At 37.0% G+C, this 25596-nt stretch overlaps 1 protein-coding gene across 10 annotated transcripts in view; it reads right to left on the bottom strand.

Moving 5' to 3' along the window:
• FNDC3A (fibronectin type III domain containing 3A) overlaps positions 1–25596 on the bottom strand; it is a 241822-nt gene that overhangs the window by 19094 nt on the left and 197132 nt on the right. For all 10 annotated transcript variants that reach the window (XM_055542133.1, XM_055542130.1, XM_055542135.1 and 7 more), the window contains 10 exons: positions 16703–16940; positions 13726–13995; positions 12577–12635; positions 11043–11200; positions 9059–9118; positions 7707–7845; positions 5558–5611; positions 3161–3285; positions 2625–2799; positions 969–1055 (listed from right to left, as the gene is read on the bottom strand). In XM_055542133.1, the coding sequence (XP_055398108.1) occupies positions 969–1055; positions 2625–2799; positions 3161–3285; positions 5558–5611; positions 7707–7845; positions 9059–9118; positions 11043–11200; positions 12577–12635; positions 13726–13995; positions 16703–16940 (1365 nt within the window). The remainder of the gene's footprint in view (positions 1–968; positions 1056–2624; positions 2800–3160; positions 3286–5557; positions 5612–7706; positions 7846–9058; positions 9119–11042; positions 11201–12576; positions 12636–13725; positions 13996–16702; positions 16941–25596) is intronic.

Genomic DNA, 25596 nt, shown 5'->3' with positions numbered 1-25596 from the left:
ATACACACGTACATCTAGTTCTTGGCTTTGTCCACTGAGAGGAGGCCTCGGAGTGACAAAAATCCTATAGCATTAAGTATACTTACTACCCAGATCCTGACTTCTAAACACCACTGTCTGCTTAAAGGACCCAGGTGCTCTGAGAAATGGTCAATGTCAAATTTGAAGAAGAGAAAGTAAATGATGAGAATGTAGTATGTGCCAGAAAGGAGGGGCTCAAAGAATGATGGGGTGGGGACATGTCAAAAAAATCAGAAGTCAGCTTGACAAGGGCTCCCAAAATCTAAGACAATTTGAACCTCATAACTGATAAGCACAGTAACAAAATATAACCCACTCAGTAAACAGGAATCCATGAGTTCATACTAATATAAATGAGAAGACAAAGCTTTTCCTTTTAGTATAATGCCAACTAATCAATGTAGAAGAAATTTTAAAAACCACCACTTGGCAACCATTAATCATAGTTACTGAATGATTCAGGGCAAGAATAATCAATGGATGTTAAAACTAGTGGGTGAGACTTTGATGAGGGACAAGATGTCTATACAGTATTTACAAAATACTTATTACAAAGGGAGAAAGAACAACTTTACAGCAAAGAAACATGGTAGATATCACCTTAAGTAGCTACTAGTAAGTGGACCACCACTTCAAAGAGCATAACAGCATTACTTTTTTCTGATACACCTGCCAAAAAAGCATATTCTGACTATGCTCAATGACACCCACATTTTAAAAGATGTTTTGTTCACATTTTACAGAGTCTTGTTAAACATTAAGACTGCTTTGAATTTAAATACATAAAGTTTGAGAAGCATTATTATATAGTAAGAGAGTAAAACAATAAAGCTCACTAGAAAAGGCCAAAATATTTTAAGATTTAAAATTATGAGAATGAGGCATGTACTTGGTTTTAAAACAGAACAGTAAGAACAATAAACCTTTCAAGGGCTTTCAAAGCTTACCTTAAATTTATACTTTGTACTGCGTCTGAGATTTTTCACCGTGTAAGCAAGGTCTTCCCCGTCATATTTAGGCTTAAAACCATATCCCTGGAAAGGGAAAAAAAGTCTTCATTAGATGGCTAACAGCAGAAATATGGTGAATAAGCAATATGTGAAAAGATTCAGGCCCTCTTCATCTTCTGCTGTGTGCAATGTGAGTAATGGCCTGGTTGACTGTAATCTTCTCCTTGATGTTTCTATCTTGAGAAGACAGATCAAGAAATGCTGCTGACCATTTGTAGGAGGATGAAGACCAGCACTTATTCTCAGTAAATACAGTAACCAAGGGAAGCTCTTTGTGTTGAGGGAAAATCAGAGGCAATGGTAACATCACCATCGGTAAGCTTATCCCTAAAACTAAGGTGACTTTCCCAGATGGACGTTGCAAGAATTAAACAAAACTGTAACTATTTAACATATTTAACTCTCCCTGAACACACACTTGTGTTTCGGTGAAAGATGAGTGATTGGTTGGGCTGGCAGGTTGAGATGTTATTTAGATTTGGCATTATTATTTCTAGCCCTAGGGACAATGCTTCACTACTTTCACAATGTTATTTTTAAAAGTTAAAAAAAAAACTGGTATAATTCACAAACCATGAAATTCCCATTTGATGGTTTACAGTATATTCATAAGCTTGTAAAACCATCATTTAATTCCTAGTTCCAGAATAAAGCCTAAATAAAGTACTTTTACTTTCTGGTTAGCACTCACTTCCTCTCTTTTCTTATACACTGATATACTTTCTGTCTCTCTGAATTTGCCAATACCTATGTAAATGGAATCACATGGTGTGTGGTCTTTTGTGACTGTGCTCTTTTATTTAGCAAGACGTTTTTAAGGCTCATTCATGTGTGGTACTATGCATATGTCAGTACTCTATCCCTTTATATGGCTGAATGATATTCTACTACATGGATATAGTACATTTTGTTTATCCAATTCTTAACATTAGTTGACGGATATTTCAGTTATTCCCACTTTTTGGTTATTATGATTAATGCTGCTATGAACACTGGGGTACAGAGTTTTATACAAACATACTTTCAATTCTTCGGGGTATATATCTAGGATGGACCTTTTCAAAGTAACTTTTCAAAGTAACTCTGAAAAGCTATGGAGCTATAGGTAACTAACAGAGGACAGTCTAACACTTGTTCAGCTCTGTGCTATCTCACAGGAGATGAGACACTAACTGGATAGTATCATGTGAGGCTCTTCAAAGTCTCTGTGGCACTCGGGGAGGCAGCGTTTGCACACAGTTGGAGAATGCAGACACACTCTTTTCTTATCTTTTAGAGTAGCTTGGTCTAAGGCTGTGATGATCTTGCCCTCTCTTTATTCTCCTTAAAACATATATACTTACATGGGGTCTGTGTTGTTCCCAGGCACGAAGTGCATATATACATACACACATAAAAAACAAACCCCCCTCCAACATATTGAGAAAGCAAAAGACTGAGCTGTTCCTCACTTCCGGTCCTTTCCAAACAGTAACCAACCAAGGTTTCAAAGGGCCTGGGGAAGGAGCTAGCTATTGTGGCAGTATTTACTGTATCAGGATTAATGTCACACTAAAATGTTCTAAATATCCTATTTAAAATACATATACTTACTGAAGTTTCTTCCTCCATCTCTAAAATGTAAGAAATTCCTTCATCTGATGGTGTTCCTGAGGGTTTACTCCATTGTAAGGATAACCAAGTAACCCCAGCTTTAGTTAATACAGGACTTGATGGCATAGATGGGGCACAGCCTGAGGTGTAATATAAGACTTCTTCACTAAAACCGCTGTTGAAACAAATGGTTTTTAAGAAGGAATGAAAAAAAGTTAATTTTCTAAAGCCAAAGAACACAGTTTTGATAAATGACATTTTTGGTGAAAATGATAAATTTGATAACATTATTGGATTATCTTTGATGTGATAATATCTTTATGGTAACTAGGTCAGATACCTAACGATGAATTATTCTTTTAAAACTGCCATTTACATAATTAAATTTCTCTTATAGCTTTTGCTAGGTTAGTAACACGTCTTAACTGTATCAACAAAGTGATAATACACTAAGGCAGAATTTTTAGTGGTTAATTTGGACTGTAAATAATTTATACAAATGAAGTCTAAAATACCTATATTAAAATGTATCTTACCTTGTACCATAGTCATTTTTGGCTGACAGTCTAAATTTACAACCCATTGCTGGTGACAGTTTAGTAATTTTAAATTGCTTCTGTAAGCCCATATAACACTGACAAAATTCTCCATTTCCTTTTCCCTAAAAGAAAGTTTTTATACATCACTGTACATTAATGTAAAAAGAAATCCACATTAATTCCTGACAGTAACATATTAGCTAGTATACATTTAAAGTCATCTTTGTTACATACATGTCATGAATCTCAAGAGAAGGTTGAGATAACACATCCTTTATACGATACTCATTGTTCATTAATGCAAATTAAAAAACCAAAGAGTAGGCATCTCTGTATAGCTTCTTGAACTAAACATACGATTTTAGAGCTGATGCTAAACCTCTGGCTTTTAATAAAAGAAACTCTTTCTGAGTATGGACCCCACAACTCTATGGGGTGACTGGTAGTGGCAGAAATAGGTTGATCTTCAACATAAGTATCTGGCTGCTCTCCTTAACCTATGAAAAATTTTATGCAAACAGTTTTAAAAAAGGTCCCTCCTATGCATCTTCAAACCACCTGGACAGCTGCTAAATGTCCTTAAAGTAAACGCTGATGCTACTACTGATTAGATTTAACACTGAAAAAATATAAATAGATAGAAAAACTCCATTATATGTATTAAGATGGGAGAGAGAAAAGCTTGCAGTTCAGGACAAGTGAAGAGTTTCAGAAATTTGTGTTATATAAAATTGACAAATTTCTCATTTTCTACCCATTTCTCTTTGTTGTGTGGTAGAGGTAAAGGATAGGGCTTCCCAGGTGGTGCTAGTGGTGAAGAACCCGCCTGCCAATGAAGGAGACATAAGAGACGTGAGTTCAATCCCTAGGTCGGGAAGGTCCCCTGGAGAAGGGCGTGGCAACCCTCTCCAGTATTCTTACTTGGACAATCTCCTCAACTGAGGACCCCTGAGGGTGGGCTACAGTCCATAGGGTCACAAAAAGTCTGAAGTGACTTAAACACACACACACACACACACACACACACGTAAAGGGTGGTTACAGTGACCTCTGTCAGAGAAAATCTTTAGTCTGAATTTGGTGCTTTGTTTAACTCTCATGTTAGTTTTAATAATGTTTATAGTTTATTCTATTAAGTTATCTAAATAGAAACTCATATCATCTCTAAACAATGATAATTTTGTCCCCCAGGCCAGCCACCATAGCTCTACCTCCTTTTTTTGATACTATTTAGCTATGATTTCCTGAGTAATGTCAAATAAAGGTAGGAAAAACTGGTAACTTTGACTTATTTTTGTTTGGCTGGAAATGCTTTTATTGTTTACTGATAGTACTTCACTTAATACAAAACTATCAAAAAAGGGATTACCCTTTTATTCCTAATTTGAGTTTTAAATGAAACTGGTAATAAATTTTATCAAATACTTGTCATAATTTATCAAGATGATATGGTTTTTCTTCTCAAGTACTCTGATACTGCAATAGATTGCCTAATTCTGTATTCACTTAGAACTTCCGGAATAAAACTTCCTTGGGTTGCGCCTCATTACTGTTTTAATATATGACTGGAATTTCTTCTACTCCCTCTGGCCCCTCCTCTTTGCTGCAGTGAAGCAGCAGGGCAAAAGAGAGCATGACAAATGACAGTAAAACAAAGTACTAAATAGCAAAGCCCAGGATGCTTGCTGTGGTAGGCTCCCAAAGATACCCAGATCCTGACCCCTGGGACCCATGAATATGACTTCAGATGGCAGCAGAGGCTGTATAAATGTGGTGAAGGTCAGGCTCCTGAGATTGGAGAGATTATGCTGGGTCATCTGGGTGCATCCTCAATGGAATTACAAGTATCTTTTCTAGAGGAAGGCAGAGAAGGACCTGAGATGGTCATGTGATAAGGGCAGTAGGGGGAGAAAAGGCAATCTGATGTGGCCATGAACCAAGTAATGAGGACGCCTCCAGGAGCTGGAAAAGGCAAGGCAATGGGTTCTCCTCTAGAGTCCCTGGAGTAAGCAGGGCTCAGGTGCCACCCTGATTCTGGCCCAGTGAAAGCCAGTTTGGATTTCTGATTTCCAGAATTATAAGAATAAAAGTGTTGTTTTGAGGCGCCCAGTTTGTGGTAATTTGTTAAAGCAGTCCTTTAAGGCTGATGTGAAAGAAAATACTCCATCAAGTTAATTAACCAAGTGATTGCTTTGCGGTTGGTTTAGTTGGAAAAAACTCAAACATCAGGAGGTCTGGTCAGTAACATTTTCTAAGAACACCATCAACTGACTCAAGCACCACATGAAATCATTCATATTGTTTTTAAAGAGGAAAAAAATTAAACAGAAAGCTATTTCTGCCTGAAGGTATACATACATTTTAGGCTAATTTTAAAAGTTCAAATGTACTTACCTCATCCCATTCTAAAATAAAACTTTGGATTTTAGAGCCATTGTCACTAGGTGCCTAAAACAAACACCAAAAAAACCCCAAATGAGTACAAGTTAGTACGTGTATAAAAGGTATTGGTGCTGATCTAATCTAAGGCATCTATTGTGCTATAGATGTTCTCTGGGATTTAGCCCTGAAAAATCTGCACAGAGAATACAGACACAGATGTACATCCTATAATCCTTTTAACTGCCAGAAAAGAAAGCAAAGCAGGAGGCTACTCAGATTTCTCTAAACTCTGAACAATCTTTTATCAAGAACTATCTTTTATCAGAAGGTTTTTATCATCTTTAAGCTTCTGGGACAGATCCTGTCATTTTCATTAAAACTCAACTTATCAATACAATCTGCAAGTGATACCATGTAATACACTAAAAAGTAAAAGAGCAAGAGGAACTTCAAGGGTGCATACTATCTGGATCTCCACTTCTGGGCTCCATGTGTTGATTGCCTAAGACTGTTAAATCATCAATCTGTTAAATTTTCAATGGTGAAAATTTCAGTTCTAGTCTTTCTCCCAGGATTTGGTCCCTCTAGAACTAAAGAATTTCACCTTTCAGAACAATGAAAAATTTTATTTTTTTCTCCAGGACATTTTTTTTTTGAGAGCCTATGATAATTTAAGTTTTTTCTATTTCTTTTTCCATCCTCTTTTTGGTAATTTCTTTAAAATTTATTTATTTTTAATTGGAGGATAATTGGTTGGTTTCTTCCTCCAGGACTTGTGAATGTATTCCTGGATATCCATATAGATGAATATCTGTTTACAATTATTATAGCCTAGAACTTGATTCCATTTTCCAAGGTATCAGTGGTATAATTTTAACAGTGTATTCCCCTAAATGCAACTACTATGCAATTTGGGAAAGACTGTACTTAATTTTCGGAGAAGGCAATGGCAACCCACTCCAGGGCTCTTGCCTGGAAAATCCCATGGATGGAGGCGCCTGGTAGGCTGCAGTCCATGGGGTCGCTAGGAGTCGGATACGACTGAGCGACTTCACTTTCACTTTTCACTTTCATGCACTGGAGAAGGAAATGGCAACCCACTCCAGTGTTCTTGCCTGGAGAATCCCAGGGACGGGGGAGCACACAGAGTCGGACACGACTGAAGCGACTTAGCAGCAGCAGCAGTACTTAATTTTATTCAGAAATTTACCAAGACCTATGTTAGGATTTCAGAAAATCATGTCACCAATGACAACAATGCCTGTTGTATCTAGGATCCAATTCTATCTAGTGTCTATCCACTTTATTACATCTTCTTGTGTAATATTGGGTCCAAATATTTATACACTAAAAAAAATATAAAGAAACTGCCTGTTGATGCAGGAAATGTAAGAAATGTGGGTTTGATCCCTGGGTTGGTTAGATCCCCTGGAGGAGGGCATGGTAAACCACTCACTCCAGTATTCTTGCCTGGAGAATCCCATAGACAGTTCATGGGGTTGCAAAGAGTCAGACATGGCTGAAATGACACAGCATGCATTCTATTAGAAATAATTTTATTCCTCCTTTATGGCATCATATTAATATTTGGGTTAAGTTATTATGAATCTCATTTTAGGATACAATTCAGGACATAAAGGCGTTATTACAAAATATAGAAAGCAGTAAGTTTGAGAAACACACACTGCAGTGTCATCACACATTCAGTATAAGGACTGCTAATTATAAGCCAATCTTTTCTGTTATGTTTATGTTATGTAAATGTTACATTTTTATGTTTCTGTTTATTTTTATGTTTCTGTTATACATGTTATATATAACATATTTTATGTTTCTGTCATAAAAACATGTCATAAATATTTATCTTTCATAAAAGTATGTCATAAAAACATATTTTATGTTTCTGTTATATATATGTTATATATAACATATATAATTTATTTATAACAATGTTTCTGTTACATTTATATTTGTGTTATATAAGAAAAACTGATAAGAGTGTTATTTTCGGATATAAGGAACAAATGCCTCTTTAATATATGTGAAGAGCAAGAGCAAGTTAGCTTAAACCTCCTTTTGTCTCCGAAAACAAATGAAGTTTAATACTAAAGGGAAAAAAAAAAAGGAAACAAATGTCCAGTTGGAAACACTCTAGTCTTACCTTCCACTGCAAAGTAAGTGAATTTTTGGTCCGGTTGGCTATCCTTGGTGGGTTAGGTATGTCAGGTTCACAGCTCAAGGTGGTAAAGGTTTCAGCTGCAGAAGGAGTTCCCTTTATAGAATTGTATTCTGCCTGGACTCTGTGGTGATAAAATAAACTGTGGTTTTATCCTGCAGAATCACTGTATCCTACCATTCTATAACATCACCTTTAAGTATGTGCAAGTCAGTAAAGTGCCCTCTAAATGTTCTATCGAGAAATACGCATATCAGAAATAAAGGGTAACCTTTAAAAAAAAAAAGAAAAATAGAATAAACAAGTGGCTTTCATATTTTTCTAACTGCTCAAAGAAATACATTTTACACTATGACTCTGTCTCTGCAATATGTATTTATACATACGCACACATATACATCATACACACATATACACAACAAAAGTAGTATTCTGAAACAATATCCTTAATTGGGTAATATACTGATATTTTCTATTCCATTTGATTATATTAAAACAATTCTGACTATAACCCACAAAATTAGTTTCATGATTCAACAGTGGTTACAATCCACAGTTCGAAAAATATTAGGTTGGATAATACTTAGGGTTCATCCACAGGGAGTATAATTGAAGACAGTTTAATAGGATAATCTCAAGTACAAGTGTTCTTTTTAAAAATAGGTGACTGAATAAACTGTTACATGAGTCCCAGCTGGGGAGGCCCTATAGTCTAAAAAATAATTTTGTGAAATCATAATAGAAGAACTGTGCAGAGTAAAACAGTAGTATCTAAGCTATCCCAATTAAATGTTACCAAATTCTAGGAGTTTTAATATTCCAAACTCTTACAAAATAGGATGGAATAAATATACATAAGTGGAAATTATTATTTATGATTTTGCTTTGTAAAAATTTCAAAAGCTGGCACAGTCTTCCAGTGCTAAATCAGGTATTACAGATACAGTATACATATTATCTGTCAGTTCAGTTCAGTTGCTCAGTCGTGTCCAACTCTTTGTGACCCCATGGACTGCAGCATGCCAGGCCTCCCTGTCCATCACCAACTCCCTGAGTTTACTCAAACTCATGTCCATTGAGTCGGTGATATATATTCATTCTAAATCCCTAAGTCGTACAAACCAGGCCATTTACCCTTCAATATAACATTTGAGATAAATGTTTTTTTGGGGAATGTGTTGATAATTATAGCAAAAGAAAAATCAAAATCCACAAACTCCCATGTTTTTAATCCAAAATTAATATTGAAATTATAGTCTAGACTTTTAAGGAAATCATTAAAAACAAACCCTATGCTACAATACATCACATAAAAGTAGCATATAGGAATTCCTTACTTTGCATGGTAATCTGTAGCTGGTTTGAGATCATTTAAAGTGACACTGGTTTCTTCTCCTCTGGGGGGAAAAAAGGTAACATATCATTATTTGATAAATATAGCATTTTTAGAGAATGTGTTATGTATACTACAGTTTGTGGAATTTTATGAAATTATACTGCTTTTTACTTTCTTACTTGAAATTATACTTGCTTCTTACTTTGTGGTTCCCAACTGTAACCACATTCAGACTGTATCAATAAGCAATTTGCGTATTTAGGCTATATGCCACACTTAGGTATGTACCTGCATAACACTTGAAAACAAAAAAGTGTGCTAAGTAAATGGACTGTATAAGCAAGACTTTGTGTGTGTATGTGTGTGTGTGTGTAGTTACGATAGCTATTTAGCTTAACTGAAGAAATAGAACCATTTTCAATTACTGGCATATAGTTAAAATGCTAAGTAACACATGAAATCAAAACTGAAATCAAAACTATCAAATTTTTACAAGGAGTCTGCCACTATTGGATTTTATTTAAAATATAAGGTGGAACTTTATTTAAAATGTTAGAATTTAATGAGTAGGTTTCTAAAAAGTGAATCACAATTTAAGGTAAAGCATTTTTCATAGCCACTATTACATTTTCAAATATAACAGCACATATTTTCCTAATTATTTGCTACCACTATTATTTGGGCATATAGCCAACAAGTTAGCCTGTTTTCTCTTCCTTTTCTTTTAAATCACTGTTCTCTGTTCCATTTCCTTCAGTCAAGTTTCTCTCCTCTCCACTTAATGGACTTCTTCCTCCCGTCCCCCTCCCACTTTCCTTCCAGGTATCCTGTTTCTCAAATCAAAGCCAGTGAACAGTATGAAAAAGGAAACATATCTCACTGATGGAAGGACACCTTACTGAATCTGGGCAGTTGCAGTAGCAGCCTCAGAAAGAGACTTTAATTGGTGCAGGATAACGAGATGACTGAGGTTGACTAATGTCCCTCTTGTGTTCTCTGGTCAGGCTGCAAATGGAGATAAATTCTTTCCCTTAGGAAGCAGTCATATCAAACTAGAACAGCCATTAACACAAAAAAGAAACCTTTATGTTGATGGTCCTTTATTTAGCCCGTAGGTACGGTTTGCTCTTTTAAGAAAATGAAATAAAATACACACAAGGGAGTCTCAACAAAGAGGAGGAGACCTTGTTACTAGATGGCAGTCACTGAAGCAGTTTCACTTTCCTTTCTTCCCCATACTAGCTTTTTTTTTAAAATACACCAAGAAGGTTGATTTATCCAGTGTTTTGTTAGTAACGATCATTCAAATGGCTAACCACGTCCTCTTTTACAATCTTCCTGGTGAAGTTATACAACAGTTATCAATTTTACTCTTTTTCACCAGAATAAACAATTTCTATATGAACAAGAACAGAAAAATAATTTATTTTACAGCTGTCAATCAAAAAGTCACAATTTTAGCCACTGAGACTTTCTAAGGTTTGTTGGAGTATAATACACTTTTGAACCAAGAAAAGAGAACTATGGCATTTTCAACACACAAATGAGGAACAAGGATACTAAATTCATTTCACAATAGGACATGAGGTTGTATATGTAGGAATGAAATCCAACTCCCTAGGGGAGCAACACTGCATGAGTTCACAATGTAAGAGTTCTCCATTTCTGGTCCTGGCTTCTACATACTACAATTTATATTTATGTCTCAGGAATATGTGGATAGTGAAATATCTATTAGGGAGCCTACTGAAAAATAAAAAAGCTGAATGTGGCCAATGAAAGTGAATTATTCCAAGGGAGTTGTAGACAGAAATGTGAACCAGCTGGCATGTGGACTATTTACATTGAAATGAGAATCACCGGTCAACTTATAGATTCAAAACAAAAGCATGAAGAGGGAAAACAGTACAGAATTAGTATTAAGCTCTTTAGGATAAACCATTAACTTATATAACGGGAAGGAGTAAAACAAAACAAATACCTACGCAAAAACACTTTTGTATTTCCCATCTTTTCCAGTGCTTGAGACCAGAATTTCATAACCATAGAGATCTGGTACAGTGGTCTCATCTGTTTCACCATTTATGAGGCTGGAAGGTGGTGACCAGGTAAGAACCACTGTCCTTGCCTGGATGTCTGAGGCCTGCAAAAACATAACATTTAAAAGCTCTCTGAAACAACTGTAATGTGCGCAACAAACACCACAAAATCTAACAGGGTTTCAAGATTAAATAAAATTTATCTGTAGTTACTTACATAAAATGACTCACCAATAGAAACCTGCCCATTTGTAAATGAGATACAATCTGCCATGAAAGGGTAGATGGGTTTGACCAAGTTCAAAGACCATTTTTTTGGCTGTTTAAAATAATTACTGTAAACATCATATACAGTTTAAAGAATGGCAGAAAAAAATCACTTGTAACATACTTGAAAGGATTCATTTCCTCACTTTAGAAAGTGTCTAACAATAAGAAAAAGATCAAAACCTTAAGAGAAAAATTAGCAAAAGACTGGGACTGTCCAAAGAAATATAATTGAATCATATTTAAAAAACAAAAATGTATCTAACTACCTTCATAATTAAACAATCTGTACAGAGCATAACTTTCTCTTCTTTTCATTTGTGTAAGTTTTTTACTGAAAAATAAGACCTCACCATTTGAGAAAAGTTTATATTTCTTTTAATCACTAGTGAAGAACACTTTGGGGTCTTAATGGGTCTAAAAATTCAGTTTGTATGAGCATTTTACTTAATATTAATCTTTTATCTGATGGAAATATTTTTCCTATCAGAATGATAGCCTTTATTTAGGCTATTTTAAAACACACAGAAGCTTTCCAGATGGCGCTAGTGATAAAGAACCCACCTGCCAATGCAGGGATGCAGGTTCGACCCCTGGGCCAGGACGATCCCCTGGAGGAGGGCATGGCAACCCACTCCAGTATTCCTGCCTGGAGAATCCCATGGACAGAGAAGCCTGGTAGGCTATAGCCATAGGGTTGCAGAGTTGTACACGACTGAAGCGACTTAGCATGCATGCATGCAAAATACACAGAAAATTTTATGTAGCCAGTTTTGCTGTCATACATTTTTCTGACTTTTTCTATTACATCTGCACACAAATAGGATTGGGGACTATTAACTTTCCTCTATGGTTTGATTTTAACTCTTTTTGAAACTGGAGTTAATTGGATGCATTTTATATGGAAATAACAATTTTTTTAAAAAATGATAATCAGTTGTACCTACACTCTTCATTAGATCTTTGCCTGGTCCAGTGATTTTGAATGTCACTGAGCATGTACTAAAACCTTGTTTAAAAAATGAACTGCTGGTTGAGTATTCTGCCACACTGATTAACAGCTTTGCTCTCCTTATGTCAGATCTGTATTGATCTATTATTACTGATCTCACATTCCTGACATATAGTTAAATTGTAAGTAAGCCCTGAACCTACCAAAATCCTTTGTGAATATACTAAATGTAAATGTCAAGAAAATACATGTGATACTTACCACTGGTTTGACAATGTTGGAAAGAAGTGCTTCAAAAGCTTTAGTTTCTTCATCTTTTTCTTAAAAAAATAAAATAAAAAATTTTTTGGAATAATAAAAGAAAAACTTAAATGCAATCATTCTGCTCCCTTCACAATATGTCTTCAAAACATGTAACAAGAGGTTGGTATTTGAGAATTTTATTTTCTAGTTTTTACTCCTTTAGTTCATATTCAGCAGTTTGTGGCTTTTTATAGAGTTGTTCTGCCTCAGTTTCTATTTCCCTTTTAACCATAATAACTACTTATAGTACTACTATATATAATCCCTTTAAAAAAATAAAGTACTCTCTCTTAAAAGTCCTTATTTGCCGATCTCATACCTCTTAATGACAAGTTAACTAAGCACTTGTTTCATATATGCCTTAATTGTGGTTCCCAAATAGGAATATAATTGACTTGACCATAACTTAAAACCACCATTGAAGTATCTGAAACTTTAGCTTAACTCCTCTGAAACATCAGTGCTGAAAAGAATGATCAGAAGGTCTCAAAAATATGGGAGAACATTTTAATAAATGTTTATATTACAAGCCAAGAGGCTGTGAAAGCACTAAATTGATGGGAAATAGAAATTTTAAAGAAAAGGAAGTAGTGCTCAGAGTTCGTATAGTGGAAGTCACAGGTTAGAGGAAGGATCTAAGGGAAACAGAAAAGAACTTTTGAACAAAGAAATGGACAAGACTCTATCCTAACTATAACATTTATAGAGTACATAAATGGATTGGTGAACTACATAACTAGTTGCTATCAGGGACTTGTATAAGAAGAAGCTGGGAAGAGTAAGAGTTTTGATTAAAAACCAGTTTAGCCTTATTTAGGTTCAGAAAGAAGGAATCTGGATGAACTTTGAGTTTTCCTATCAAACAGAAATTTCCCGTGGTTAGTAAAATTTGATATAGGTGTAAGTGTTAACTGAGCTTTCCCAAAATGTAAAAAGAAATACCCTAGTAACAATTCAGGTTCTAAAACTTACCCCTCACATTTAGACCGTGTTATGCTATTAACCTACAGTTTATGTGAAGCATGATGAATGACTGAAAGGTCAGACTATATACTTTTAGTAGGTTAAATGATGATAAAAAGACAATTAGAATATATAAATAGTTACCTTCTATTTCTGTATCAACTTGTGCACCACCTTTCCCCTTTCCTGACTTGTTCTTCACTGATCCTGTGTTTGTACCACTAGCATTCTGCCCTTTTGTAAGCCCATTATGTTCACTTATAGGAGAAGGGCATTTCTGGGGTGATGATGGTGGACTGCTCATCTTATCTTTCTGTGTTCCTTGGCGATCCTTTAATTTTTTCTGCAAACGTTCATATGTTTTACTAGATCTTTCATCTCTAAAGTTGGACCTTCCATGTGAAGAGTGAGCATCTAAGAAGAAATAAAGTAAAAATCATTTAGAAAAGGTTGCTTTCTCCAAACACATTTATGGCACGAGAAAAGAGTAGGAAATAAATCTATCATTATATAAAACTTGTACTTCAAAGAAAAACCTTGCACAACACAAAGCTATTTCTGTGTCTCCACTAACTGAAGAGAACCAAGCTTTATGACTTGATTATAATTATAATCTTACAGATATTTCTTTCCTTCTTCTTTTCTCAAGTATTAATCTCCATAGAAACAGCTTGGTCCTAAGCTGTGACTGTCACAGGAGTGGAATAAGACCTGAACAGAGCTGTGTAGAGTTCTTTTATTCTACATTAATTTTAGCATCTCTTTCAACTTCAAACATCTCCTCTGACTAACAGTGGCTTTTAACAATGTAAAATAGTAGTATACTGTAATAGCTAAGATTTTTCTTATAATTTTCTCACATTAAAAAAAACTACGTCATAATTAGGACTAAAAAAATTTAAAGAGACTGATTTGTAGTATAAACTCTTGCTATCAGAAGTATGTTTATTGGGCTACCGCACGAGACTTATCTGGGAATTTGTTAGAAATGCAGAAAAACAAACCACACTCAAACCACACTCAGATCTACAGAATTAATACGCATTACTTGGGCAATAGAAATAAGTTTGAAAAAAAGGTAATATATGACATAATATGTAATATATCTACTACTTACAGGCTGTGTTGCATTATTTAAAATTTGTATTTAGAGTTATTTCTTCTACAAATTTACTAAGCTTGAATGACAAGTACTGATTAAGTGCAAGGAAAACAGTGATTAAAAAACAGATTCAGTTCTTCAGGGGTTTACAGTTACATAAGGGAAAAAGACTTCTAAATAAACAAAAATAATCAAGTTGTGTTCAATTCTGTGAAAGAAACAGGTTTCAGAGATTGACAAGGAAAGGTTATGGGAAGATCTCTGAAAGCTAACATCTAAAGCAAAAAAAAAAAAAAAAAAAACAAAACCCAAAGCAGCAGCAGCTTGCATGTAAAGGGGGGAAGAGCACTTCTGGGACAGAGACCACCATGTGTACAGGCATTGAGGCAAGAAAGAGCTTGGTTCTGAAAAACCGAAGGTGGGGTGTGTGCATGGGAACAAGTAAGACTAGGCAGACTGAGGCCACAGAACAGGATCTTGTCCAAGGCAGTGGTTGGCAACCAGGCCCAACTGTGGCCCCCAGGAGTCATCTGGCAGTGTCTGGAGATACTTCTCGTTGTCACAGCTGAGTTGGATGAGGGTGAGGGTGGAGTTGTGTGCTACTGGCATCTAGTGGGTAGAGGGCAGGGATCCTTCTAAACATCCTACAAAGCCAGTTCTGTCCTCCACAGTAAAGACTCATCCTTCTTCCAAGAGTGCTGAAGTTGAGAAATTCTGGTCAAGGGGAAGGGTTTAGGATTTTATTCTAAATGTAGTGGAAAGTTACTGAACTCTATTAACCAGAAGAATGGTCTGATTTATATTTTAAAATGATTACTCTGGCTGAGTGTGGATGGTTGCGGGCAGGAATGACAGCGGAAAACCCACGGGAAGGCTGTCGTTCCAGGCGTCCTGACCAGAGGTGACGGGGGACTAAGTCTGAGTAGCAGTGGAGAAAAGCAGTCACATCTGGGAATCTTCTGAAAGTAAGATATCAACTGATGTGGGGGTTGAAAGAGGAGGAATCAAATTTGGTCATCTGGTTTTTAACTGTGCAAACTGAGTGGACAGCGGTACCATTCATAGAGATGAAGATGACACAGAAAATCAAGTTCCATAACTATGTTTAAAAATACTATAACTGAGATGTATGAGACACTTCAGTGGAGTTATCAAGAAGGCAGTTAGAGGAGTAACCTGGTGGCCTAGTGGTTAGGATTCCAGAGTCCAGGCTTTTAATTCCATGGCCTGGATTTAATCCCTGGCTTGGGAATGCAGCACAGTCCAAAAAAAAAACAACCACAGACAGAAATAAAAGCCTGGGGCTCAGAGGAGAGGTTTTTGACTGAAGATACAAATTAAAAAAAAACTGTCAGTCTATGGATGGTATTTAAAGCCACAGGAAAGAGTAAGATGATTATTTTGTGTATATGTAGCTGTCTAGTCTTCTCAACAATTTATTAACTCCCTGAGGGCAGAGATTATGTTTCGTTTTTTTCCCCCAGTATCTTATAGAACCTAGCAATGTTAGTGGCATCAGAGGCTTCAAAATTTAACAGTAGCATGATCACCCCTAACTAAAAAATTTCCTCAGAGAGCAGCGGGACAGACAAGTAGACCTCTTGTTTGAGTGCGTCCCCAGTGAACGCTGCTGCACGATCTAAGTTACTTTCCCTTTCTGATTTTCTGTTTACTCACCTGCTTTGAAGGGTGGGCATGAAGATGAAACATTTAACATGTTTTTTCAAGTTAATTTTTACTGGAGCATAGTTGATTTACAATGTTGTGTTAGTTTCTGCTGTATACCAAAGTGAATGGGTTACACATATACATATATCCACTCTTTTTTAGATTCTTTTCCCATATAGGTCATTACAGAGTACTAACTAGAATTCCCTTAACACAGTGTTTGAGTGATAGAAAATTATTGTGATAGTTACCATTTTTTGGTTTCTTTTATATAATGTGATAATAGCACCTATTACATCCAAGCAAAGACCAGCAACTCCACAAAACAAGAATGCTTTCTACATGTCTTACCTACATCTCCATATACTTGTGAAGACTGATACTGTGGCATATACTGCGTTGCCATGTCTCCGGCTCCGGTTACCGGTGAGTACATGTGGCGTGGTGGGGGGGGCATGATGGTTGGGACAGGAATGAAACCAGGCAGAGGAGGGTGTGGAGAGCGGTGGATGACTGTGTGACCACCAGGATGAAACTCTGGTGCCTGAGGAACCACAACAACTCTTCGAACACCATTGTCTTCAATAACCTATAAAATGAACAACAGATTAAAAGTTTCTTCCATAGGACGTATGCAGTTTTTTCCAGATATGTGACAGTAAAAATTATTACACTGATCAGGAGTTAATTAAGAAATTTTACAGAACCAACATGAAAAGATTTTATTAAATACATTACATACATATGAATTAGCACCGAACAACATGAAGTAGTTTTTGTTATACAATGCAATATAAATCTTAAAACACTGACAAGATTGGCTAAATAATAATATACACAGTGAGTTAGGATATTCGGTATTTAGGTGTGACATGCATTTAGTGATACAGTTAAAATGTAGCAATGGGACCAAATGTCTCAAGGGACCTTCTGGTTTCAATATAACAGGGTCAGGAATTTCTTTCTTTTTGTGAGGTAGGGGAAAAATAAGATATGGAAAGAACAGAAATTGTGAAACAGCAATGGGGAAAAAAACCGGATCCAAACTCCCCAGATTAACTGTATACTGGCAAAAAATTTAGGCATAAAACTCTTAGGACCATGACCAGAACAATTTTAATAGTTGAAGATCATGTCAAGGGAGGCAAAAACACTCCCAGTTAAGGAAAATATCTGTGGCTCTAAGTCTTAGAAATTACACATTTCTACATAGGGGTCACACTGTGCAAAAATATTTTTTAAAATGACAGATTTCCCTTTGAACCTCACTGGAACAAGAACAAACAGGAAGGACTAAAAAGATACAAGATTTTACCTCAAAATTAGAAATACTTCTAAAAGAAGAGTTCTTTATCTTTTAGACTTAAATAATCACTACTGAAGTATAACAAACAGCTAATAACAGAAAATGATTAAAATGTAAAGTAGTAACTTAAAGGCAAATCCTAATATTTTCGCATTTTACTATGGAAGAGTACGTTTTACTACGCCTAAATGAATAGCAAATTTTGTTTATAAACAAACGTGCTTGGTAAGGATGTTAGAAAACACAGTTACTTGGATACAGATAAGCCTAACTTACAAATTAATTACTGCTTTAGGAAGAATATAGTTGCTATTAAATAGGTTATTAAACTTTCCCTGATGAAGTGTGAGATGACTTGTGAGATAACACGGAACCAGAAAAGCAAATGAATCACTGTCTTGATACACTCGGTGAAGACTACAACATTTGTTTCCAGCACAGTGGAGACCTCATATCCCATGTCTCCCTATTTAACCCAGTTCTGGATTCAAGCCTGGACAACTGCCTATGATTGGTGGAAACAACACCCTATCTGGAACCCTAGCTGAAGATAATCTGGAAACTGTTTACCATTTTTCAGCCTCTAACCTATAGGAAGGGACCTGAGAGGAAGTCTGAAATGGATTCTGAGTGAGCCAAACCACAGTGTCCGCCATTAACACACCACTTTCACCTTTATCAACTGTCTGACTCAAATCTTAAATGACCCCCACTGCTGATAGGACTGCATGGTGCACACTCTTCAACCTAGTGTTCCATCTGGTTCCAGCCTCTCATTATAGCTGTTCTCTTTCTTCCACACCAAGCTCTGAACCCTTCATTCCAGCCAGGCTGATACACTAAAACACACTAAAACACCTATCTTCATACTTACCTGCATATTTCTTTATCTTGTACTTTGGCTTATGCCATCTTCCCTCTTCATTTTACTTTCCCCCAGTCTGTACCTATGAAAGTCCCATCTATCCTTCCAAATCTAGCACTAACCACACCTCCATTCATTAAAACAAAATTTGTTTTTGAACAAGAAGATAGTGGTAATTTAGGAAAGAAAAAACCAGTGACACGTTTGTGTGGGCACACACATTAACAGGGGCAGACGAACATGACAGCAAGAGTCAGTCATTTAGCACGCTGCATGGCGATAAACACGACGGGAAAAACCGCACACCAGGGGAGGGGGATAAGAAGTACGGCAAAAGGGGGACGGTTGTAGTAGAAAAGAATGATCAGGATAGGCCTTATTGGTAAAGTGAAATTTGAGCAGAGATGTGAAGGAATTGAAGGAATTAGCCAGGCAAAAATCTGAAAGACTGTTCTGGAAAGAGGGAACAGTCAGAACAAAGCCTTTAAAGTAGGACTGGCTAGGAGGAAGCCAGTGTGACTGGATCAGCGTAAAGAAGGAGAAAAGACAGAAGCAGATAAGATCAACAGACACAAAATGGTAGAGATGATGGCCAAGTCAGGCAGGTTGTACTGTATAGGCTATTAAAGACTATATGTACTCAGTGAGATGCAGGACCATCACAGAAACAAATGGTTTTCATTGAGGGGTGATTTTACTCCCTAGAGCAACAGTCTCCAACTTTTAGGAAGACTGGTTTTATAGAAGACAGTTTTCCCATGGACTTAGGGTAAGGATGGATTTGGAATGATTCAAGTGTATTACATTTATTGTGCACTTTATTTCTATTATTATTACATTAGCTCCACCTCAGATCATCAGGCATTAGATCCTGGAGGTTGGGGACCCTTGCTGTAAAGGACATTTGGCAGTATCTGGAGTCATTTTTAGGGCTTCCCAGGTGGTGCTAGTGGTAAAGAAGCTGCCTGCCAACGCAGGAGACATAAGAGACGCAGGTTCAATCCCTGGGTTGGGACGATCCCCTGGAAAAGGGCATGGCAACCCACTCCAGTATTCTTGCCTGGAGAATCCCCATGGACAGAGGAGCCTGGTGGGCTACAGTCCATAGAGTTGAGCATGAATGAAGCGACTGAGCATGCTTGGAGTCATTTTTGGTTGTCACACCTGGAGTTGGAGGTACTATTTAGTGAGTAGAGGTCAGGGATGGCGCTAAATGCCCTACAACACAGAGGACAACGCCCCCCCATAACAAAAAATTATTGGCTTACAATTGTTTATTGTACCAAGATTGAGAAATCCTGATATACCTTTACATTTACTAGGGTTACTCTGGCTGCTGAGTTGAGGATAGATTGTAGGGCAAAGCCAAAAATGGGGAGATCATTCAGGAAGTCATTGTAGAAATCTAGGCAAGAGATGGTGGTGGCGTGGGCCACGGTGCAGCAGTGCAGGGAGTGAGAAGCTGCCCACAGCCTGCATATCTTTAAAGGCAGAACAACAAGCTTAGCTGATAATTCCACTGGAGAAGTGTGAAAAACTTTTGGAATCATGGTATTTCACCAACAGTGAAAGGGAAAGCTATAGGTTAGAACAAGTTACTTTAGCAGAGTAGGGAGAAGATCTGGAGTTTTAGGTTTTGCACATGTAAGTTTGGTAAGTCTGTAAGTGGAAATGTTGAGTAGGCAGTTAGATAATAGTGGCCTGCAGTTCCAGAAAGATAGGAAAGGACAAACAGGTAAGGGAGGAAGAAAACTTAAGAGTGTAGAGTTTGGTTAAGTATATCAGGGAGAATGGATCGATTTTGTTAAGTGTCGATGACAGGTTCAATAAGATGAAGACCAAGGACTGACCCTTGGATTTAGCAATTTGGAAGTCATAGGGACCTTGATGACAGCAGTTTTAGCATAATCATAGGGGCAAAGCCTGAGTGGAGCGGACTGAAGAGACAAAGTGAGGAGAATTAGAGAGCTAAATTTTCTCACAATTTTGGAAAGTTTTCCTATAGAAGGGAATATGTAGGGTGGTAAGTGACAGAAGAGTCAAGCAGCTTAAAAAATCTGTTGCTGTTTTTAGTGGGAGCAATTACAACATGCTGATATACTAATGAGCATGATCCATCAGAGAGTAAGAAACTGTGATGTAGGGGAGAGAGAGAGAGCTAGAGTAATGTCCTTGAGCAGGCAAAAGGAGAGGACAGTCAGGACTCCAGCTGGGGCACAGGATTTAGATAGGAGCAGAAAAGTCTGATCTAGATGAAAGAGAAGTACAGACTGATGAGATGAGAAGGTAAAGAATGTAACTTCAGATGCTGAAAGAGATGTGGGGTTAGCAGCTTGTAGTTTCCTCGACTGCTCTCTGTGAACCCTTTCCTAGATACCAGAATCTCAGTGTTCTCTCTTTCCTATCACTTCTATTGCATTTATTCTCTATCATCTGTTTGGTATCCCTAACACTGTAGTATTTGTTAATTTTCCAACATGTCTTACTCTATAATTTAACTGTAAGTTTCTCAAGGGACATGTGTTAACTATTTAATCCTCAAAACAATGCTAAAATAGGTAGCATTATTATTTCCATTTTTTTTAGACAGGGAAACTGAGGCATAGAGATGTTAAATAACTTGCAACGTCACACAGGCAGTAAGTGGAGGAACTAGTAACTGAGCTCAGATAAGCTGACTTCAATTCCATGGTCTTATTCACTTTGTTAGCACAAAATCCACAAATACCTGCCTCCTGGTGCCTTTTTAAATTTCACAAACACAAGTGAGATCTCATCAGTTAAAAAAGAAATGGCTAAATTGCTTATGAAATTAAAACCACTTTTCTGCTGAATAAGAACATTTCAAATATACAGATAAGCTGAGGGAAGGGAGCCTGGGGAGTTAATTGTTTTAAAAGGTTGTGAAATGAGATTTCAACAAGAAACCTGACTTAAAATAGTCTGGAAGCCCTGAAGAGGGGAAACTCTCATGCACTACTGTTTGCTATCCCTTGCAGACTCTGGCGGGAATCACATACCTTGCATTTCCCAACCGTAAGGAAGCTTACTTTACATACCCCAGCTGGAGGAAGGAAAAATTTTCTCCTTGCTTAGTATGGCCAATGAGAAACTACCATAACTAGCCTAATCAGAAGCAGCCATAACCCTCAACTCTCTTTCCTCCAATGGACTTTGCTCAAAAACCACCCCTTCCCAACTCCCCTCCTTTCTTTAAGAAGGGTCCTCTTCTTTATTTTGGGAACTTGCCTATGGTTTGCCATAGTTTGCATGTCCTGCACTACAATTTCTCTGCTATTCATGAATAACATCATTTTGCTGTTAACTATGTATTTTATTTTTAAGGTTGATAAGGTACAGAGTTCAGTTTTGCAAGAAGAGTTCTGGGGATGGATGGTAGTGCAACAGTGTGAACGTACTTAATACCACTGAACTGAACCTTTAAAACAGTTATATTTTTAATGTGTATTTTACAATTAAAAGAAAAAAAAAAACAAACAAAACTAAGATACAGAGATTAAAAAAAAAAAAGAGCCAGATCAGGATCAAGAGGGTGTGGAGAACTCCACCACTTCAAGAAATCATCTGAGCAGCCAGTAATGTTAGAGTGAAGCCAGAGACCTCAAACTATCCGCCTAGTCTCTAGCTGCCGAGAAATAGCCAAGACAATGAATTTTACACCAACAGGGTACAATGATGGCAGAGATTAAGATAAAATCAACAAGTTCTGAGAAGGAAAAAAAGGTAAAATATAATCCAAATTAGTCTATGTTAAAGAAATTAAAGACGATGAGATAAATGGAAATATCAACACAGTCTGACCACCTAACCACATACACCATGCAATATCTAATTAGACAAAAGCCCTGTTTTGTTTCCTTCACTGAACACAGACATAATTGAGAGGGGCTGCAGAGAAAGGAGGTTGTGTTTGCTATCTGATATTTTATATCGTGCTCCAGAATGGACATTCCACGACAGATCTGTTCTGTATCCTGTTTTCTCCCCAATAACTGGTACGGTACATGCAGTGTATGACAGATGCTCAAAAAATGTTTGTTTGATGACTGATATGACCGGAAATATATGCTATTAGTTCTACTCAAATCTCCCACCCCCCTTAAAAATAGCTAACTACTAGGGTTTTGTGACTTCTTCAATTCCTACAACCTTTGCTTCCCTGCTACTTCTAGCAACCTACTTCTATCGCACCATTCTGAACAACTCCAAATTTAAGCTATTGAACAGTATTACAGATATTTCTGGCCATTCATCTGACAGATTCATCCAACATCTAATCAAGCACACAGCAACGTAAGCAACTACAACCTTTCTGTCCAGCTCTTACTGTGTCTTTTCATCCTCATCTAAACCTCTAAATCCCCTTTCAGTCTCTTACACTGCTGTCCATCTGTTTTGGTTGTTCTTTCCAGGAGAGACAAAGACTGAGATCAGACTTGTTTGTACAATCTTTGAAAGATTTACTAACCTCATTGCTGTGTGCTGACATAAAGGCACAGTGAAATACCAAGTCCAGCTCAAAGGAGTAATCTGAAACTTTTCATGAAGCTGACACAGGCCCTTTCCCCACATTATGAGATCTACAATCCCCTCCCTGTTAGGTACCCTCTCATCACCATAACAACCCACATTCCATAAAAAACAAGGAGCCATTACAGAAAGGCAGAAGGAAGAAACTTTTGGTATTACCTTTCAGGAGTCCCATTCATAAGTCTACATTATTTTCTTGATAATTCATTAACTTCATCACTAAAATATCAAGTGTTATTCTGAGCTGCAATGCCCTTAGGGACTACAAGTTGTTATTATTTGCCAGGAAACTAAGTTCCTTCTACACCCGTCACCATATGCTTTCTGCGTCATCATTTGTTTTCACTGTTTTTGTTTACTGTACTGTTTCTCCCTTTGGTGTCTGAGTTCAGCTGGCACATATTTCTGTCTCTATGCAGTATGTCAATCACTTATAAATTTCCCTTTCTTATTTGTTAAACTGTAATAATCAAGTTCCTTAAGGTTATGTCTAAAATTATGCCTGTAATTAGAGAAAAGGCTAAGGGGAAACATACTAAATGTTTACAGAGAGTATCTCTGGGTTATAACACTCGATGGAATTTTTCCCCTACCCTCTTACATGTTTTCCAAGTTTTCCATATAATAATGATCAGAAAATGTACAACTCTATTTGTTCTTTATCACTAAATATATTTCCCATTGGCTTACTTGCAAAATTAATATTCCTTGACATTTAAGCTTCTGGTGAACAATTACATTTTCAGTTCAGTTCAGTCGCTGTCGTGTCTGATTCTTTGTGACCCCATGAACTGCAGCACGGCAGGCCTCCCTGTCCATCACCAACTTCCGGAGTCCACCCAAACCCATGTCGATCGAGTCGGTGATGCCATCCAACTATCTCATCCTCTGTCGTCTCCTTCTCCTCCTGCTCTCAATCTTTCCCAGCATCAGGGTCTTTTCCAATGAGTCAGCTCTTCGCATCAGGTGGCCAACTATTGGAGTTTCAGCTTCAACATCAGTCCTTCCAATGAACACCCAGGACTACTTTATGCATAAAATTTTAATTAACTTTAGGCTTCCCAATCATATTGCAAGTACCTGATGGTTAATAAAAAATTTTAAAAAATGATGATCCATTTTTCTGATCCAACAACAAAAGCTATGCAACTAAAAAATTAAGACTGACTATTTTCATTACTGCTATGTAGAATGCTGAAGTATCAGAGAAATAAGGTACAAATATAAATTAACAATATTATAGAACTCTTAGATAAAAGAAGCAAAGAAAGTATAAAAAAATTGGCAATTTTAATGGCAACTTTGGGCTTTGCAAATTGCAAATGAGAAAAACAAAACCAATGAATCCCCAAATTACCTAATATATAATACCCTGTCTGTTATTCTCAAAAATCAAGTTAAAATATATGTGAATTATTGATAAGTGCTTCTAAACTTAATGGCATTCGTACAAACAAAAAATTTGAAGGTTGATTTATCCTGGGTAAATCATGATTTCTTCATTTCTACTTAAGTACTTTGTTAAATCTTGATCTTCATCTAAGATTATTTATCTTTTGAATCTTTAATTTTTCCGCCTCAATATGCTCTTTGGTTTGTAGCATGATTACTTCCTCAGTGGTAGAGCTAGAGAGTCCCAACATTGGATTTCAATTTTTTAAAATTAAATTTATTTATTTTTAATTGGAGGATAACTGCCTTACAACATTGTGTTAGTTTCTGCCATACTGGATTTTAGTTTTTGCAGTCCTTGCTTGTCTGACCAAATGTTTTAGGATATTTACATTTGCTGAATCCTGTTAGTGTATGTACTGAATTACATGATGGTATAGCAAAAAACACTGCTGGGAGGGACTGGGAGCAGGAGGAGAAGGGGACGACAGAGGATGAGATGGCTGGATGGCATCACTGACTCAATGGACGTGAGTCTCAGTGAACTCCGGGAGCTGGTGATGGACAGGGAGGCCTGGCGTGCTGCGATTCATGGGGTCGCAAAGAGTCGGACACGACTGAGCGACTGATCTGATCTGATAGCAAAAACATTCTTGACCCTCCTTCGACCACTGGCCTTCAACAACAGATACACAGAAGGCAGGGATGGAGTTGATTAAACTGCTGCCCCAAGGGGAGAACAGTGTACAGAAGTCTAGAAAGAGACTGCAGATGACAGCTATTCCTGGATTTAGTCTGTGTGCTCCTTAGTTCCCACCGAGCCGAATACAACATGCACCTTCTAACAGCCATCCACGTGTCTTAATGTTTGGTTCAACTCCCAGCTTTATTTTTGCTAATATAATTATGTTTGCTTATGCGTCAAATTTTGGACAATTACCAAGCTCTTAGCTGTGCCAAGAACTTGGCTCTTGGTAAGTATTTTCTAACATGAGAAATTGTGTATGTCAGGCAATAGGGGTTGTACTTCAAAGGTGATGTCAAAATGTTAGAATTCATTCTTACACACTAGGTACTTAAATTATTTCAATAACGATGAGAATAGATTTTTGTCTTTGGATTACCACTGTG

Source organism: Bubalus kerabau, chromosome 12, assembly GCF_029407905.1.
Source record: "Bubalus kerabau isolate K-KA32 ecotype Philippines breed swamp buffalo chromosome 12, PCC_UOA_SB_1v2, whole genome shotgun sequence".
Classification (NCBI taxonomy): domain Eukaryota; kingdom Metazoa; phylum Chordata; class Mammalia; order Artiodactyla; family Bovidae; genus Bubalus; species Bubalus kerabau.
This window is presented reverse-complemented; position numbering and strand designations above follow the sequence as displayed.